At 60.8% G+C, this 16825-nt stretch overlaps 1 protein-coding gene across 2 annotated transcripts; it reads right to left on the bottom strand.

The window, feature by feature from the left end:
- Window positions 1-3530: 3530 nt before the first annotated feature.
- SLC38A3 (solute carrier family 38 member 3) lies at window positions 3531-16498 on the bottom strand. Of its 2 annotated transcripts, none has more exons than XM_090284784.1 (16): window positions 16416-16498; window positions 9500-9651; window positions 9324-9405; window positions 9047-9162; window positions 8440-8513; window positions 8266-8358; window positions 8080-8161; window positions 6969-7051; window positions 6816-6874; window positions 6521-6691; window positions 6364-6443; window positions 6020-6120; window positions 5776-5900; window positions 5535-5679; window positions 4528-4631; window positions 3531-4439 (listed from the first exon to the last, which is right to left on the bottom strand). In XM_090284784.1, the coding sequence occupies exons 2-16, from the start codon at window positions 9598-9600 to the stop codon at window positions 4335-4337; spliced, it is 1521 nt and encodes a 506-aa protein (XP_090140910.1). In that variant the 5' UTR covers window positions 9601-9651; window positions 16416-16498; the 3' UTR covers window positions 3531-4334. The 2 variants fall into 2 exon arrangements, with proteins under 2 accessions (XP_090140910.1, XP_090140911.1); XM_090284785.1 differs by having other exon boundaries at window positions 9500-9612; window positions 16416-16463.
- Between the last annotated feature and the right edge of the window lie 327 nt (window positions 16499-16825).

Raw genomic sequence — 16825 nt, 5'->3', positions numbered from 1 at the left:
GCAGAATCTGATGATTCCTCTGGGCCCCTCTGTATGCTCCTTGATGTCCCTGGCTGCATCTTGGACCCAGGATGTGCCCAGCTGCCAGCACTTGGCCACCCTGCATACTCCCTGATGCCAGCTGTCCACCCCCCATCTACTGTCTCCCAACTCAGTTCCCCCAGGGCCCTGGCCCAGAAGTCCTTCACCTGTCTCTGGCCCACCATCCCACCAGCTTCTTCTCATCTCTTCCCTCCATAGCTGCTTCTTCCCAGTCTTCCTTCAAAGCTTCTGTGGACCCTGGTCCTCTCACGTCACATAAGTTTTCTCCAGGTGGCCTTTCCAGCTCCTGCCTCTCTCTCCTCAGCCTCTCCGGCTGGACCTGCCCTCCCTGGTCAAGGTTCTCAGCAGCCCGCACGTTGGGCTGTTCTCTCCCCTCACCCTCTGGAGCACCTGACGCTGGCCTGGCTCCCAGTGCCCGCGTTCCCCTGGGCCCCCTCCCGCCTGCTGGCCGCCCCCGCTCAGCTCCTTGCTGGCTCCGCCTCATCTCTCCCACCGCCTGACAGGAATGTTCCAGGCCTCCGTCCTGGTGGCCGCCCTCCTCTGTCTGCACTCACCTCCCCCATCTCATCCGGGCACCTGGCTCTAAGTACCATCGGCTTTCCCTGCCTCCTGAATCCACAGCTCCAGCGGTCCTCTGCTGAACTCGGGCCTCCCACCCGGCAGTCCACTCGGCATCTTCGCTTCGACGTTCAGTCGGTGTTTTAAATGTTTCATTGGCAAAACTGATCTCCCTTCCAAGCTTGCTCCTCCCCCAGCCTCCCCCAGTGGATGTAGTGGCAGCTCAGTCTCTAGATGGCCTTGAAGTCGCCCTTGATTTGTCTCTGTCCCTCCCCTCTTACCCAAACCATCAGGTAACCCTGCCGCCGCGACCTTCAGGACAGCCCAGCGTCTCTCCTGGACGCCACGCAGCGTGTCTGTCTGAACGACTGCAGTAGCCCTGTGTGTGGCTCGTTCTTGGCTCCCCACCCGCACCCAGAGTCTAGTCTCAGTGCAGCAGCCAGAATAATCCGTCTGAAACTTAGAGGTGCTACTGAGTCAGTTTCTGCCCCCTCCTGCGTGCAGGACCCTGCAGGGGCTCTTGCCCAAAGAAAAAATCAGAAGTCCTTACAGTGATTGACAAGGCTGCCCCCCATTATGAGTCCTCACTTTGCCCCGATTACCTTCTCCTGACACCACAGCTCCAACCACTTTCTGGCTGCTGTTCTCACAGGCCAGGCACATCCTGCCTCAGGGCTTTGCACTGGCTGGTCCCTCTTGCTGAGGCAGTTCCCTGCAGGCCCCCACATGGCTTCCTCCCTCTCCAAACATCTGATCAAACGTCCCTTTCTTAGTGAGGCCCATCCTAACTCACATCCAGACCCCCTGTTCTCCATTGACCTTACCTTGCCATTTTTACTCCCTATAGTAATTACTAAGCATTGCCTAACAAATAATAACTTACTCATTCTGTTTCCTGTTTCTGGTCTGAATCCAATCCCCCACCCAGAATATAAGTTACAGGCAGCGTCTTCACCTTGGTCGCTGCTGTGTGCACAGGTGCTGGAAGAGTGCCTGACACGGAGGGAATCTTACTAAAAACTTGCTGGGTGAATGAATGAAGCCCTCTTCAGTTGGTAGGTAGTGTGCACCTGTGCCCACAGGTGAGTGGGGAGTGGACAGAGAGATCGAGGCCCTGGCTTCTCCTGGTCTCCATTCACTTACTTTTCTGTTACAAGCAATCATCAGGAAAGTAGTAAAAAAATATATGGAAGACCTTCATGCTAAACTTTCTGATTGTTCTAAATTGTCAATATTTCAGACAGAGCAATTTTTTTCAGAGCAATTGTTTTTTAATTTTTAGAGTTTATTTATTTTAGAGAGAGGGGAAGGAAGGGAGAGAGAGGGAGAGAGACATCGACGTGAGGGAAACATCACGTGGTTGCCTCTTGCACATGCACCCCAACCGGTGACCCAGCCCGCAACCCAGGCACGTGCACTGACCGGATATTGAACTGGCAGCCTTTGGCTTTGCAGGACATCACTCAACCAACTGAGCCACAGCGGCCAGGGCAGAATTTTTTTTAATGCAAAAAAACAGGAAAAAAGACTTGGGATATTCGTCAAAACGTACAAAAATGCTTAATGATGACCAAGGGCCTGCAGGCCCATCCCCATGGGGTCCCAGTGTCTGGGTCTTGACAGCTAGGAACGAAGGTTACTCGTTTTGGGTCACCTGAACACGTGGTTTTTTGATCTGGTGCAGTGGCCACATCACCCGGAGAAGACCTTGCCGGGCAAGTGGAGGTGGGAGGCCTCCTGGGGTCGGGGTCCTCCCCCACCTTAGCTGTGTGTGCAGCTGGGGGGCAGCTCCTGTCCGCATGCACGCCGTTCTCCCAGCCGCCTGCTGCTGCTCTGACCTGCAGCCTTCTTTGGACGGAGGGAGTGTGAGGAAAGACCCCAGGGGCGGTCTGCAGGACGGACCCTGCCCTGTGTCAATTCCTCATCTTACAGGGAAGGAGCCAGAAAGCCCCCGAGGGCAGCTCTTCACGCCCGGGTCCTCTGGGCTGCAGCCACCTCCAGGCCAGTGTCCAGCTCTTTTCTGGGGCCACGGGGCTCCTGGGTGAGTCCCCAGGCTGGAGTCAGGCGACTGTGGCTGGTGGGAATCGGCCTCAGGAAGCACCCCTCTGACCGGGCTGGCACTGCTGCCGGCCCAGCGGCTGCAGCTTGAGGAAGTTCTTTCTTCAGGGGTTTCCCATGCTGGCAGCCACCTCACCAGTTCAAACTGGATTTTTCTTGCTGCCCTTTCCTCGGCGGCCTAGCCGGGCACAGGGTCTGTCCTAATGAGGGTTTGGTGCCAAGACCTGGGCAGCTCCATCCCGCTGGGTCCCAGCTGGTTCAGGTCTGCCCCAGGCAATGGGCAGCTTCCCAGCCCCACCCGGGGCCAGGGCACTGGGGCGGCCCTGTGTCCTTGCAGCCTCTGCCCAGCCCTGGACTCCCCGCTTCGAAACTCACTAACCCACCTTCATTCACAGTGGGCTTTTCTGTTAATAAAAAGATCAGCCTGATACAGGGCACAGGGTCCCTGGACTTTTGTTTGCAGGCTCAAGGCATCGACAGAGGGTGACACGGCAGCCTGGGGTGGGGGTGGGGCAGGGGCCCTTCTGCAGAGCTCCCCAGCTGCCCCCAGCGCAGACCCTCTCTGAAGCTGCTGAGGATGCACCTCACGTCCTTCCTTCCGGAGGCCTCTCTCTGTCCCATTTCCTGGGGCCTCATTAATTCCTCCCCACCTCACCCCGTGAGAAAGCAGGTCTGTGCTCAACCTGGCCCAGGCCCAGAGCAGGGTCTGAGCACGCCACTGGCTGGTTTGGGAGGCAGGGGGTGAGTGGGGTAGGGGACTCACCCTGTCCTCACCCTCATCCCAGGGAAAGAGGCAGGACAGGCCTCTATCACCATCTCATTCCCCTTTCCTGGGACCCAGGGACCATGGAGATCAAGAATATAAAACACAGTTGATTTTATGTATAATATTTATAAAAGGGGGCTGCCAGCCAGCCTCTCCACCCTGTCCCAGGCTGGCCCGGGGTCTTCAGCTGCCAGGGGCAGAGATGCTCTGGGCCCCAGCCTTTCTCTTCTCCCAGCAGGGAGATGTGAGCTACAGCCCAGGCTCGGGGTGGGGGGAGTCCCAGCCTCCCCAGGACTGGCGAAGGTGCATGGCAGGGGCCCCTTGAGGGTCCCCCACCAGCTTCACCCTCAAAAGAACCTGCTGGCCCCAAGCATAGTGCTGGGGAGTCTACTCCCAGTGGAAGGGATGGGAGAACTGGAAAAGAGTATCCAAGCACCTGAGCCCACGTGCCTGCAAGGGGCCTAGGGGACAGCAGGAGGGAAGGCCAGGGGACTGAGGGAGACAGGCCTCAGGGGGCAGCCCGTGGCCCAGCAAGGAGGTGGGGGGACAGCTGCTGGCCTGGGTTCCAGCTCTCCATGTCCCCGCGGGCTGTGTGAGCTCAGCGTATGCCTCTGCGTGAGGAGGAAAAGGGGCTTGGGCGAGATCTGAGGCCATGGAGGTGGGGGGTACAGCCCCCCTGATCTGCTCTCAGCCCAGGAAGGCCCTGCAGACTCGGAGCCCCGCAGGGAAGTGGCCCAAGGGCCTTGGTCCTGGCTTTAAAAAAAAAACCTTCCACAGAGAGGCCGTGCAACAGGGCCAGATGCCACGGTGTCAGCCGTGTCATTCTCCCCCACGAATGGGCCCCTGGGTGCGAGCAGGGGCTGAAGAGCCTGGGAAGTGGCACGCGGGTGAGCAGACAGGACAGGCCATCCTAGTGGCTTCCTCCGTGCCGGCTGGTCCCCGAGACCCAGTCAATGATGATGAAGCTCAAGCTCATGGTCATCATCAAGAGGCCAAGCACAGCGAAACAAAGGGCCTGTGGGGTCAGAAGGCAGGGTCAGGACTGAGGTCAGGGCAGTCCCCTAAGCTTCATACCGGCCCACCGACCTCCAGGCCCCTCGCACCAGGATTTTGGGGGTGGACCTTGCAGGCTCCTTCTCGGCAGGCACAATGCGGAAGTAGAAGATAGCAGGGAAGATAAAGATGAGGCATGGGGCAGATGTGGCACCTTTAAAAAAAAAAACAAGGCATGATCACCAAGGACTCATGGTCACCTATTAGCTAAGGTTTAGGGGTGGGTCCAATAAGACCAAACATTCTTTGTGGTGGTGGGGTCTCATCTTGAAACCTCACTTGAAAGCTCTGTTCTCTGCCCACCAGAGTGAAAGTCTAGTGTGGCTGGTGTTGGAAGAATCTGTCAGCAAATGAAGCTAGCAAAGAGGAAAGGAAAGGCGGAGATACGGATGGAGACTTGAGGCTCTTGGGCTCCTGGAACTAGCTATTCCTGAAGGCGTTTCTATTGTTTGAGCCAATACGTTGCGTTCTGCTTGATTCCCTTTGAGTTGGCTTACAGATGTATACAACCAACAGTGCTGGCTATGGCTGTTGTGACGCTTAGCCCAAGTCTGTGTGTCAGTCCCTGCAGAGTTGGGTGAGTGAATCAGTCTCCCAAGTTGGGTCACCCTAAAGATGTCTCACAATTGCTGATTCTCCAGCTCAGAGCCCCAGCTGGTTTGGGACAATAGACAGAGCACCTATCCTATAGTCCCGTGATCCTGGGACTGAATCAAGGCTCCCCACTTACCAACTGTAAGGCTCTGCTACTCCCTTAATCACTGAATTTCAGTTTTCTCAGATGCAAAATAAAGACAAGACCCAATGATGACTCCTCTTTGTGGAGGCCCTTGACCCCTTGGCTCCACCCCGGGGCCGCTTGAGGGGAACTGGCGCAGTGGTCCTGAGCTCTCTAAAGGGATTAGAATAGCTTTCAGGACAAAATCTCAGGTGGCAGGCCATGCTGTGCACAAGGCCAGCAGCCTTCACTTAAATGTAGGGTGTGAGCTCAGAAATTTGCCAGGATTTGCAGAAGGGAAGTTCTCCAGGGCAGCATGCAGCAGGGCCAGACCCTCACCGATGATCCCGAAGATGCCCAGGATGTTGGGGGCGAAGATGACCAGCAGGTTGATACCAGTGAGCAGGATGACGGCAATGAGGATGTGCCGCAGCCAGCTGAACTCCTGGTTCTGAAACAGCATCTGCTGGATGGCGCGCCGCACCTGGGGGCGGGGCGTCGTCAGCCCGTTGTCTCCATCGGCCCCACCCCCATCGGTCTGGCCTCGGTCCAGCCACCTGCCACCTTCCCACCAGCTCACCGGGAACAGGACGATTGGCACCGTGAGCGTGACCGCCGTCAGCACGGCCACGCGCACGCACAGGATCAGCACGTCAAACGGGTCCACCTTGTTGTAGGTGTGCAGCAGCTCTGACTCCACCCTGTCTGTGGTGGGCAAGCAGGGTGGTCAGCGGGCCGCCTGGGCGGGGGGACGGGCTCCGAGCCTGCTCCCCGGACACTGTGGGGAGCCTGGCTCCTGCCTCTGCCCCAAAGGGCAGCCGTACCGTAGAAGGTGAGGTAGCCGAAGAGGGCGGCCAGGAAGTACATGACGTACATCACGGAGATGGACAGGTTGGAGATGCGCTGCATCTTCTTCTTGGAGGGGCTGTGGGGGGGGAGGGGAGGGGCTCGGTCCCAAGCTGGGCCACACGGGACACTCCCATGTGCCCCGAGGTCTGCCCGGCATCCCACCCTCACCATACAGCAGCAAGGAAGCCTCCTTTTTGCCACCAGCCGTCACCCAGAGCAGCCATGGCTCCTGTCACTTCCCGCTTGCGGGATCACATCCACTCACCCCTCCCCACCCGGCTCGGGCAGCCCCTCCCCCTCTCCCCGCCTCGGAACCTACTCCTTGAGCTCTGTATAGATGGGCAGCACCTCGGGGTGGCAGACGAAGGCGAAGGCCATGATGGGGATGGTGTATGCCGTCTGGGGGAACATGGGGACTGTCAGGGCGGCCCCCACACTCTCCCTGGGCTCCTGCCCCCACCGCGGCCTGTCAGAACCTGTATGTTGAGTGTGAAGTAGTTTGGGGTGCAGACAGCTGGGGCTAGGGCATCAGTCTCCCCCAGGAGCGGTGACTCCTCCCTGCTGAGCTGCACGAGGCTGACGTTGCCCGTGGCATTGGTGAAGTTGAAGGGGAGTGGGCAGGGCACCTGGAACTTTTTGTAGATGACCTGGTGGGGGTGGCGGTGGGGTGTCAGGGCAAGGCTGAAGCCACACTGAGATCAGGACCGGAGAAGCTGCCTTCTGGCTGAGGAGCCCCTGGGAGACCTGCCCCTCCCTCTGCCCAAAACTCACTGCAATGAGGAAGAACACCATGCAGCTGAGTGAGAAGCCGCTGGAGTAACCCAGGTAGCCTGCAGTCGGGGAAGGGGCAGCTGTGAGACTGGGGATCCCCTCGGATACATCCTCTCCACACCCCCCTCCAAGGCCCCGGCCTGTCCCACTCACCAAGCTGCCGCATCAGGGCCAGGGGCAGAATGATGGTGACAGAGACCAGAATCACCAGGTAGTTCCCGTTCATGTACCAGTCCCTGCCGGACGGGGGTGGGGAGCTGAGATCAGAGCCCAGGCCGCCTCGGGCCGGGCCACGGACCCCCACCCCCAGTCAGGGTCACCAGTGGTGCCACTGAGTGACCTCCAAAGGATATTGGTGTGTAGTGCTGTCTCCCCGTGCCCATCTGCAAGGGGGCCTGCTCTCCGCACTCCTGCATGAGGGAGGGCTTGCTGACCACTTAGGACTGGAGTCTCTGCTGCTGTGTTTCTTAGGGAAGGTGCATAGGTCTATGTCCCGCCTCCTCAGGGAGTGACCCCAAGGGGCCCAGGGAGGTGGGTGGGATGAAAGAACCTGGCTCTGGGGGTGGGGCACTTTCCATGGGGGTCTCAGGGACCTGCCCCTTGGGGTCCTTGCTGGCATCTGCATCCTGAGTCATCCTGCCCCGTCCCCCAGTGGACAGGGGTCGCAGGGAACTAAAGGGACAAGGAATGGGACCATCCTTCAAGAGCAAGCCCAAAGGCCAACTCCTTGGGAAGGGCCCCTGGGGAGGGGGTTTCTGGCTGTTTCTCTCCTCCCAGCACTGCTCCCAGCCCCCCAACCCCTCTGCTCGCCTGGGCCATGTTGCAGAGTAGGGCCTGTCTTCCGTCCCTGCTCACAAACACGGTTGATTCCATCAGTGCTGCCTAAACTAATGACGGGCAACTGGGACACCATGGGCTTAATTACTTGGTGGGGGGGGGCAGCTAACACCCAAGCCACAGTCAGGAATAGCAGGTGCTTAGAGCTAAGCCCCAGGCTCTCAGGCCCTCGCTACTCACAGGCCGGGTGGGGCTGTTCCTCTCCCCGGCCCATATGGGCCTCCTGGGGGCTCCACCAGGTGCTTCATAAGTGGGGGTGGACTGAAAGTGAGTCCTGCTGGCAGCTCTTTGTCCCTCCAGCACCACTTGTAGGGTCTGTCTCATCTCTCCTGCTAGCCCTACCTGGGCTCGCAGGGCCAGGGGTGGACCTGGAGGGTAGACTGGGCCCTCTCACCCACACCCAGCCCCGCCCCACCCTGGGGCTCACGAAGTTCGCTCCTCCAGGTTCAGGAAGGTCTGTATGACAAGGGGCAGCTCCGACTTGATGATGTACAGGTAGCTGGACATGGCTGGAGGGAGGGGGCGTTAGGCATTGGGGTCAGTGGGGCCAGCCACCCTTCAGGCTGCCCGGCCGCCCGCCCGCAGTCCACCTGCTCCTGTCCACCAGCCGCACCTCCGATGTTCTGCAAGGTGATGGCCAGGGCTGCCGCCAGCTTTCCCAGGGTCCCAAAGGCGCGGTAGCCCAGCTGCTCGTAGGCGCGGATTCCTGCAGGCACAGGGAGTCAGGAGAGCCGGGCCTATCCTCCCAGGCCGCCCCTCCCCTGCCACTGGCCCGGCTGAGGCTCACCCACGATCCCAGAGGACTTGAGGAGCAGGTGGATGGAGTAGCTAGAGAGCAGGGCTACAGCCGTCAGCAGGAACCTGGGGAAGATGGACGAGAAAAGGCCGCTGGGCTCCCCTGGCTGGCAGGAGGCGATGCGCTCTGGGAGGCCCGGGGGTGCAGGGTCTGTGGCGCGGGGCCTGGGCCGGTGTGGATGTGCGCTCAGCAGGCCCAGGGGTGGTGAACGCCAGCCAGTTTGGCCCAGAGGATGGCCAAGCCCATCTCTCCTTGAGTTCTTGGAACAAGTGTGTTTTCCACTCGGCTGTGGGGCAGAGCTCCCAGGTGAGGGCCCTTGTACGCACACAGGCCTGGCCATGGGGGCGTGTCCATCACGTGTATACGGAGGAGGACAGACAGGTCTGTAGGCAGGCCCCGTGCTGTCATGTCAGAGGGCTTACTGGGAAGGGAGGTGTATTTGCCTGGCCGTGGCTGGTTTTTTCAGCCATGGTTTGGGCCGAGTGTGAGCGCCCACCCACTGCCACCAGGGCCTTCGGACAGGAAACTGGCGGGTCCTGGGAGATCATGGGCAGCCTGTTTAGGGCTCCTGTCTGTAGGGGGTGCAGACAGCACTCACAGGAAAAGCACGATGCCAGTGTTGGCCATGGCGTAGGCCAGCCCCAGGATGCCGCTGCCCATGATGGCGTTGCTGAGGTTGAACACCGACATCCCGAACGACGTCTTCCCCTCGAACTGCAGGCGCCAGCGTGGATGGGGAGGCAGGTGGTCAGCAGGCAGGGAGGGCACCTCAGTGTTCCCTCCCTGTCCCTCAGCCTCCCATGGCTGCCCTAGAATACCTCGTTCCTTCATCCCTGCCCCCAATGGCCCCGAGCCCCCTCCGCTGCCCCGCTCACGTCGGAGAAGTGTGGCTCCTTGCCGGGGCTTTTCTGTAGGAAGCCCTCGCCCTCCACACAGCTTCGTCGGGGGCCCTCGACCCTGCAGGCACAGGCCGGGGTAGGCAGCTCAGCTCCAGCCCCTTGCTCTGCACCCTGCCCACCCCGAGCCCTGCCCGGGCCGCTCCTCCGCTCACCTCTCATTGCCTGCCATGGGGCTGCTGGCCGGCTGCAGTCCTTCCAGGTGTTTGCCGTTGGGCACCAGCTCCACCAGCTCTGTCTGCAGAGGCGCCTCCATGCCCAGGGAACACTGCAGGAGCCCAGCTCTCAACCCGACACGCTCCGACGTCTGCAGAGCAGACAGCCTGTCAGGTGGGCCCAGCCTCCCGAAGGCGGCGCAGCTGCAGGGACGCCTCGCAGAGGGCCGGCCGCTCAGGGCACACCTGTGCGGGCTGCCCCGGGCCCTGCCTGCGGGGAGCAGCGCTCAGATGCCCGACTCCTCCAGGATGTCCCGGGGAGCCCCTCAGCTAGTACGCAGCACTCCCCCACACCCCAACACACGCACACCAGCCCAGGCAAGCCCTTGAGGCCTCAGTTTCCCCACCTGTGCAGTGAAGCTCAGCTGCGTGACCTCAGTTCTGAGCCCAGTGGTCTCGGGACCCTGGGAGGCTGAGTCCCAGGCCTGTAGGCCCCACTCTGGGGCGAGCCCTGGACCGGCTGCCCCTCCCTGAGGTTAACACCAGGAGACAGTTTCCTGTGCTGGCCCTGTGCGTCGGGGGCCTCCTCGCCAACCTAGAATGGCACAGCCCGACGGCGGGAGGCCTGGGCGGAGGGTGAGGGCCGTGGGCCCTGTTCCCAGCTGCCCCGCGGGCACTGTTGGCAGCCAGAACAAAGGGTCCTCTGTGGGCTGAGAGATGGCGCCGGGGACGGCGGGCGCAGAGGCCACCACCCCCCCACCTCCGGAGCCAGGAGGCCTGAGGCAGTGCTGGGTGGCTGGACACCTGGGCCCTGCCCGTCTGGCTGCAAAGGGCCCTCAGGGGGCCTTCCAGGAAATGGGTGTCCCGGGGCCAGTTCTCTGGGCCCCACAGGCCTCCCCCGCCACGCACGCCTGTCCTGAAGGCCATGTTTTCCGTCAGGCCTCTCCTTCCTGGCTAGGGAACCCCCCACCCTTAGGTGCCCGTCCTCCAGGAGTCTGGGCAGACTCCCCGGTTCCCAGAGGGTACCTGGGCATAGTGCCCTCAGAATCTATAAGGATGTTCTGAAGGCCAGTCGAGCCAGCAGGAGAACTGAGTCTAGAGCGGTGGCCAGGGAGGGGTCAGCGCTGCCAGGCAGGTCAGCCAGAGCCCGGTCTTGACGCCATGGCACCCCCTCTGCTTGGGAACCCTGAATCCTGCCCCGAATCCTCTATGGTCTCAGGTCTGCTCTTGACCCTGGAACGCCAGGGGTCTCAAACTTAGCACTTGGGACTATGGGTGGGGAGGGGAGGCTAGGCTCAGGCCTCGGGCCTCAGGCCCCAGTATCCTGGAGGCAGCAGCCATACAGAACTGACCAGAGGACACCTCCCTTTGCTCTAGGACAGACTTCAGATCCCAGGCACGTGGGTCCTGGGGGACCCCCCACCTGGCACCCTTGGACCCCCTCAGTCTGCCTGTCTTTCTCTGATGCTGGCATCTGACCCTTCTCTCCTCCAGCCTTGCCCACGCTGGGCCATGACATGTGAACGTCTCTTCTCATGCCCTCTTCCCCTGGACCAGAGTCCCTGCGGTCAGCCTGTCCTCATGCCCCTTCCCTGAGCCTCACCATCAGCTTCCCTCAAAGGATCCCAGCTGGGTGTGGAGGTGCCAGCACTTGGCCTCCTGAGTCACTCCAGAGTGCCCCCTGGCTCTCAGCTGGGGTTGCCCTTGCTGGGCCTCCCGCCCTGGGCAGGCCAGGACAGGCCCTCAGAGTGTGCTGAGTCGGCAGCCTAGACAAAGCACCCTTCTCTGCCTTAATATCCCTCCCTAGCAGCCAGGCACTGCCTCCAGGGAGACCACAGCCCATGGCATGGTCATGGCCAAGGTGCCTGAGGTCCTGGTTCCAGATTCCCTGCCCCCCAGCAGGACCTGAGCTTAGACTTTCAGGGCCTGTCTATTACTCACAACCAGTTACTGCTTGTTCTCAGGCTGGCCTGAGACCCCAGAGAGGACATGGAATACCTTTCCTGAACTGTCCTTCAGTCTGGAAGTGCCAGAACCCTAAACACGTCCCTTGCCCTATGGCAACTGAGTATGAGCCACATAGTGCTGGGATTCACAAAAAGGAGAGAGTGAGGCACCAAGGAAGGCTTCCTGGAGGAGGAGGTGATGAAGTCAGTTTTGAAATTCTAGTGAGAGTCCCCAAGGTGTGGAAATAGGAGAGAGTGATTCAAGCAGAGTATAGAGCAGGGGCAAAGGCCCTGAGGTGTGATATGAGGCAGGCTGTAAGGGTGAAATGAAGGTTCCGTGGCCATAGACAAGGCTGACAAAGTCTTGAGGGCTGGGTCAAGGGTCTTTACTTCATTCTAGTGCAGGGCTGAGGGCAGGGCAGGGTGATGGGCACTAGCCTGGCACGTGGATCCTCAGCCATGCCCTGAGACTGGCAGCCCATTCCACACTGCTGTCCATCATCTTGGGCCTGCCACCTCCCAGGCTTCTTTCTATCAGGGAGTCAGTGTAGGCTCAGAGGGTGACAGCTGCCAGCAGTCCCTGACCCATGTCAGGGAAAGACCAGGGTGGACACTCTCAGATCGAGGCAGATCTGACCCTGTCTCACCGTGTGACCGTGGGCAGAGAGTTCTCCAGTCAGGACCTCAGTGTCTGCCTGTTTTCCAGGGGTCCCATGAGGTTTGGCCAAAGCTGGGGACAGAGTGAGGAGCCTCCCCGAGGCCTTTGCCCCCAGAGCAGGCCATGGGCTCTCAGAGTCAGGCTCCAGGTTTGGGAGATAGATCACTGTGACCTTGGGTGGGTCCTCAGAATAGCATCTGTCATGGGTGCAACATGGGCTCAGGCAGTAAATCGATGGCCCGGGCCACTGCCCCGGGGCCTGTTTGCTCTGCTGGGAGATAAGGGCCAGGAGGGGACAGGAGTCACAGGGATAGTGTGCAGCAGGTAACGCCCACCCGCGCATGTCACGGGGTGTGAATTCGTCAGGCACACCTTGGCAGGTGTTGAGTTTGGCTAATTAAAGATTTCAGGGACCAGGAATCCAGGCCACCGCGTGTCAGCGGCTGTGGGGAGCACAACACCTCTCTATTTTCCTCCCCGAGGTGTAGGGAAGGAAGTGGGTCTGCAGTAGCAAGCTGGCTACAGGGGGCAGCGACACTGTCCTTCCCTCGGCCCTGTGACCACAAGCCTTGGTGGAGGCACAGACCCCACAGAGCTTGCTGCCACGGCCCCAGGCTTCTTGCGTCAGAGAGACAGAGCTGGCTTGGGGACTCTGGCCTGAGTGTTGCCCCCAGTTCCAGCACCCCCATCCTTACCACTCCCCTCTCAGCTGAGACAAGGTGCCCCTCCCACCTTGGCACCTCTCTGCCCACCTGCTTCTCCAGGCTTCAGAGGGAAAATACCCTCCTAAGACAAGCTATCAGCAGGCAAACTGGATTCAACAGACATGTCTGAATTGTACGTTTTCAAGGCACAACCACAAGGATGGGTGGGGAACTGATTGCTGAGGCCGGGGTCTGGTAATAGGGTTCAGAACAGGGGGAGGCACGAAAACACACTCATGCCCCCCCCCCCCCACCGACCTACAACTCCAGATTTTGACCCCAGCAGACCCAGTCCTCCGTCCGCTACTCCCTCGTTGTCAACGACACTGGGTAAGTGGCCAGTGCGTGGCTGAAACCTGGCTGGTAGCAGGCAGGAGCGGCACATCCGGGGAAAGGCAGGTGGCCCAGAACATTGCTGCACTAGCCACACCCATCCCTCGTCCCCTAGCTCCTTGGGCCTGAGGTCCGACATCTGTACTTCTGTGTCTGGGCATCTGGAAGGTGGGGAGGGAAGGTGGACTTCCCTGTGACAGGGTACATTTTCTAGGCTCCCAACAGATGCTTAGAGTTGGGCCTAGCCCCAGACACCTCGGCCTCCCCTCCACCCCACCCCCACTCCCGGACCCTGCTTGATCAGGCTGACCCCAGCAGAGGCTGCAGCTGGAACTTCTTGGCTGAAGACTGGACCAGAGCCAGCAGCATCCCCCTCCCCCCATTGCCAGCCTGCTGAGAGGGAGGGGCAGCCTGAGGCCCAGCTGAGGCAAAGGACAGGACATCACATGCCTGTGACCCCCCAGGAGCAGGGGAGACCCCGAGCCAGCCGGCCCATCCTCCTCCCTGCTGACCCGGAATCCCCTGGAGGCGGCCAAATATTTGGACAGCCGGGTTTCTGGCCCCAAAGAAAGCTGGGACGGGGGCCTGGGGCAGCTCAGGACTCACTGGAGACCCCGATGGGGGGGCGAAAGGCAAGGTCAGCTTGGAGGAGAGGTTTCATCAGCAGGAAGAAGCAGAGAGAGGCAGAGGGAGGGAAGAGAGAGACAGGGATGGAAAACGCACAGGACACATTTGTCCAGGCAGAATGATCCCGACAGAGGCCCAGGGAGTCAGAGAAATGTGGGCAGATAGAGAGGGACACAAACAGAGGAAGAAAAAGCACACACAGAGAGCTGGACAAACACTCAGACAGGGGGACAGAGAGACTGACGACCAGAGAAGGCCAACTGGTCAGAGAAAGCCAGATGGAGAACGAGACAGAGAGCAGACAGCAAGGGACGACAGGGACAGCCAACGAGAGACAGGGAGCCCCGGAAGGAGCAGGAAGGGGAGAGGAAGCCAGATGCCCAGGTGAGCGGGCAGCAGACCAGGTGCGCGCTGCAGGGGTGGCTGGGCAGAGCCCTGGGGGACCCCACAAAAAGGCTACCACAGCATTTTCAGGTTCCCACAGGATAGGTTATGCCCCCCTTAGCCAGGTGCAGGGACGTCCAGAGGGTGCATCTGAGCGCAACAGGGCCACAAGGCCAGACCCCGCTGGAAAGAACCCCCTAGCCCGGCACCCGCGGCTTGTTTGCCCACACAATGGAAAAAATACATGGAGGCGACGGTCGGCTGGAGTGACCCCGTCTGCAAGGGCCACTCGTGTGTAGACGTGCCAGCTGAGAGGCTGTGTACAGGACGTGGCCCTGCAGAGCGGAAATTCAAAACCAAGCCACCCCAAGCTTCTGGCCGGAAAGCCCCTCCTGCCCCAGCAGCTGGTCCTTCCCCTTGGCCCCCAGAAACCCCACCTGGTCTTCAAGAGCACCCCACCCAATCTGCGTGTGTCTTCTTATTAAAATCCAAGGCCAGCCCTCCGCCCCCAGACTGTGTGCACAGGGCACCTAGTCGGTAGTCAGTAAATGTTGTTAAACGAACGGAATGGGTTCAGGCTCCTCGGCGAGCCCCCAGCCACCTCACTGGCTCCAAGTGGCACCCGGGCCCTTCCACGACGTCTGCGCTGGAACACCCTCCCACAGGACCCCTGTTCTACCACAGCATCGGCTGTGGGCACAGGGGCCAACCCCCCTCAAACATGCTCCCCCTCAGACTGAGTGCCTGTCCCCACACCCAGCCTGGGCTTGCAGGGTACACTCGGTCCAGCTCAAACACCTTTCCTGGCCCCACCCAGACATCATAAACTCCCTAGCCTGTCCTGTTTCACCTCAGTTTCCCCGTTTGCTCAGGACTCCAGGTCTACTTGCTAAGGGCAGCAGGCACCAGGACAGGAGCAAGCATATCTCATGGTCTGGTCACCTGGAGCCCTGGACTGGGTTTTTTTCCTCTTTGGGCCAAAAGAACAAGTACTGAACAAAGGGGCTTTTCAAGCCATTGAGGACGTGTACCCCTGCCGCCCCCAGAGATAGAGTCCCATGCCCCCAATGCCAAAGAGTCAGAAATTCTCATTCCTGCTCCCAGTCACTTCGATCCTCTTGGCTATGTGTCAGGCCTGGCCTCATTCACCCCTGATTCCTCCCACCTTTGGTGCTTCCTACAGGAAGCCTTCCAAGGTTGTACAGAACCTTCCCCTCTTGAAACGGAACTGTCCCTGGATCGCTTCCTATGCTCCAGACTAAGAACCTGTGAGGGATTTGCTTTCTTTCCAGAAGGAACTGAGCCCGGTAGCAGGCCCCAAAGCCTCTTCCAGGGACAGCTCAGTGGCGCAAGCCAGTCATGAAAGAAGGGACAGGACTGGCGGGGAAAGGAAGGATGGACCTTTGACTTTCCTGTCTTCAGACCTGTCCTAGCGCCTAAACCTGGTCTCAGGGTTCAGGTCGCTGTGGGGGAAAGAAGACGGATGCCCACAAGCCCCGCCCCTGCCCCCCCTCCCTGGGTGTAAACAAACGCACGCATTCCGGTGCGGCCAATCCAAGGGGCCAATGGGGCGGGGCGGGCTCCTGCAAACTGCAGCCCAGGTCCTCTCTCTCTCCGCGGCGGTTACACGGTGCCGTCTTCACAGCCCCTCCCGGGCACCGGGCGGAGAGGAGCGCACATGGAGCCCCACCCTCAGACTCGGGAGCCACACGTGCCCGGTGCCCGCCGTGCCCGCTGGCCCGGCTGCAAATGGCACGGGCTCTAGGACCAACATGTGCCCTGCAGCCCCTCAGGCAGCCTGGCCCCATCTGCCTTCAAACCTCTGCCCAACGCAGCCGGATAAATATACCCGGACTCCTCGCATGCCAACCGGGCCTATTTGCCTGCCAGGACCTACCTGCTCCCCGGCCCTCTTAGGCCCCCCTCCGGGGCTCTCTCCAGCCCGTCCCCACAGGCTGAGCCTCAGGAAGCCCATCGGGTGCCACCGACCTCCTGCTGTCCCACCCGGCCCTGCCCAGAGGCCCCGAGGCAACGAGGTGCCTCTCCCAGGACACCTGCTAACGCTTGGAGCCGAGTCTGCCTAGTGGGTCCCCAGACCTGCGTCCAGAGCGCCCGGCGCTCTGGTTCTCGGAGGCTGGGGCGCCTGCCCGAGGCGGGGCGGGAGAGGGGAGCTACCCAGAGCCGGGCTACGGACGAGAGGGTGGACGGTACGGCTCGGCCCGCCCGGTGTCCCCTGGGCTGGGGGTCGGTGCCCGAAGCGGTACCTGGTTTCACGGGTGGGGACGCGCGGTGCGGTGCTCAGCTCTGGCTGGCGCTGACCTCTCTGCTCCCGGCCGAGCGCAGCGGAGGGGGATGAAGGGCGCCCGGCCCCGCCCCCGGCCCGCCCCCAGCCCTTCAATCCCCCGCGGGAGGAGGGGCTGGTTTGGGGAGAGGCGGGGGCCGGCCCGCGGAGCAAAGGGGCAGCCAGAGTGCAAAGGAGCCCCTAGAAAAAGAGCAGCTGCCCCGAGAGGGCTCACTTGAGTCTTGTGGGGGGAATGCTTCAGTCCAAGGCAGATGCCCCCTGAGTGCCCCCTTAACGCCTGAGATACTCGGCCCTCACCCTCCTGGGCCAGAAGGGGCTCTTCAGCCAAGGGAGTGGGAACAGGGTGATGCTTAACCTCAGTGAAGGATGCTT

Source organism: Furipterus horrens, unplaced genomic scaffold (assembly GCF_987537825.1).
Source record: "Furipterus horrens unplaced genomic scaffold, mFurHor1.1.pri manual_scaffold_7, whole genome shotgun sequence".
In the NCBI taxonomy this organism is placed as follows: Eukaryota; Metazoa; Chordata; class Mammalia; order Chiroptera; family Furipteridae; genus Furipterus; species Furipterus horrens.
This window is presented reverse-complemented; position numbering and strand designations above follow the sequence as displayed.

Coding starts and splice junctions, on each gene's coding strand:
- SLC38A3 (XM_090284784.1), bottom strand. CDS start 9,600: ATGGAGGCGCCTCTGCAGACAGAGCTGGTGGAGCTGGTGCCCAACGGC. Junction 9,406..9,499: donor CCCATGGCAGGCAATGAGAG/GTGAGCGGAGGA, acceptor CTGTGCCTGCAG/GGTCGAGGGCCCCCGACGAA. Junction 8,514..9,046: donor ACTGGCATCGTGCTTTTCCT/GTGAGTGCTGTC, acceptor CATCTTCCCCAG/GTTCCTGCTGACGGCTGTAG.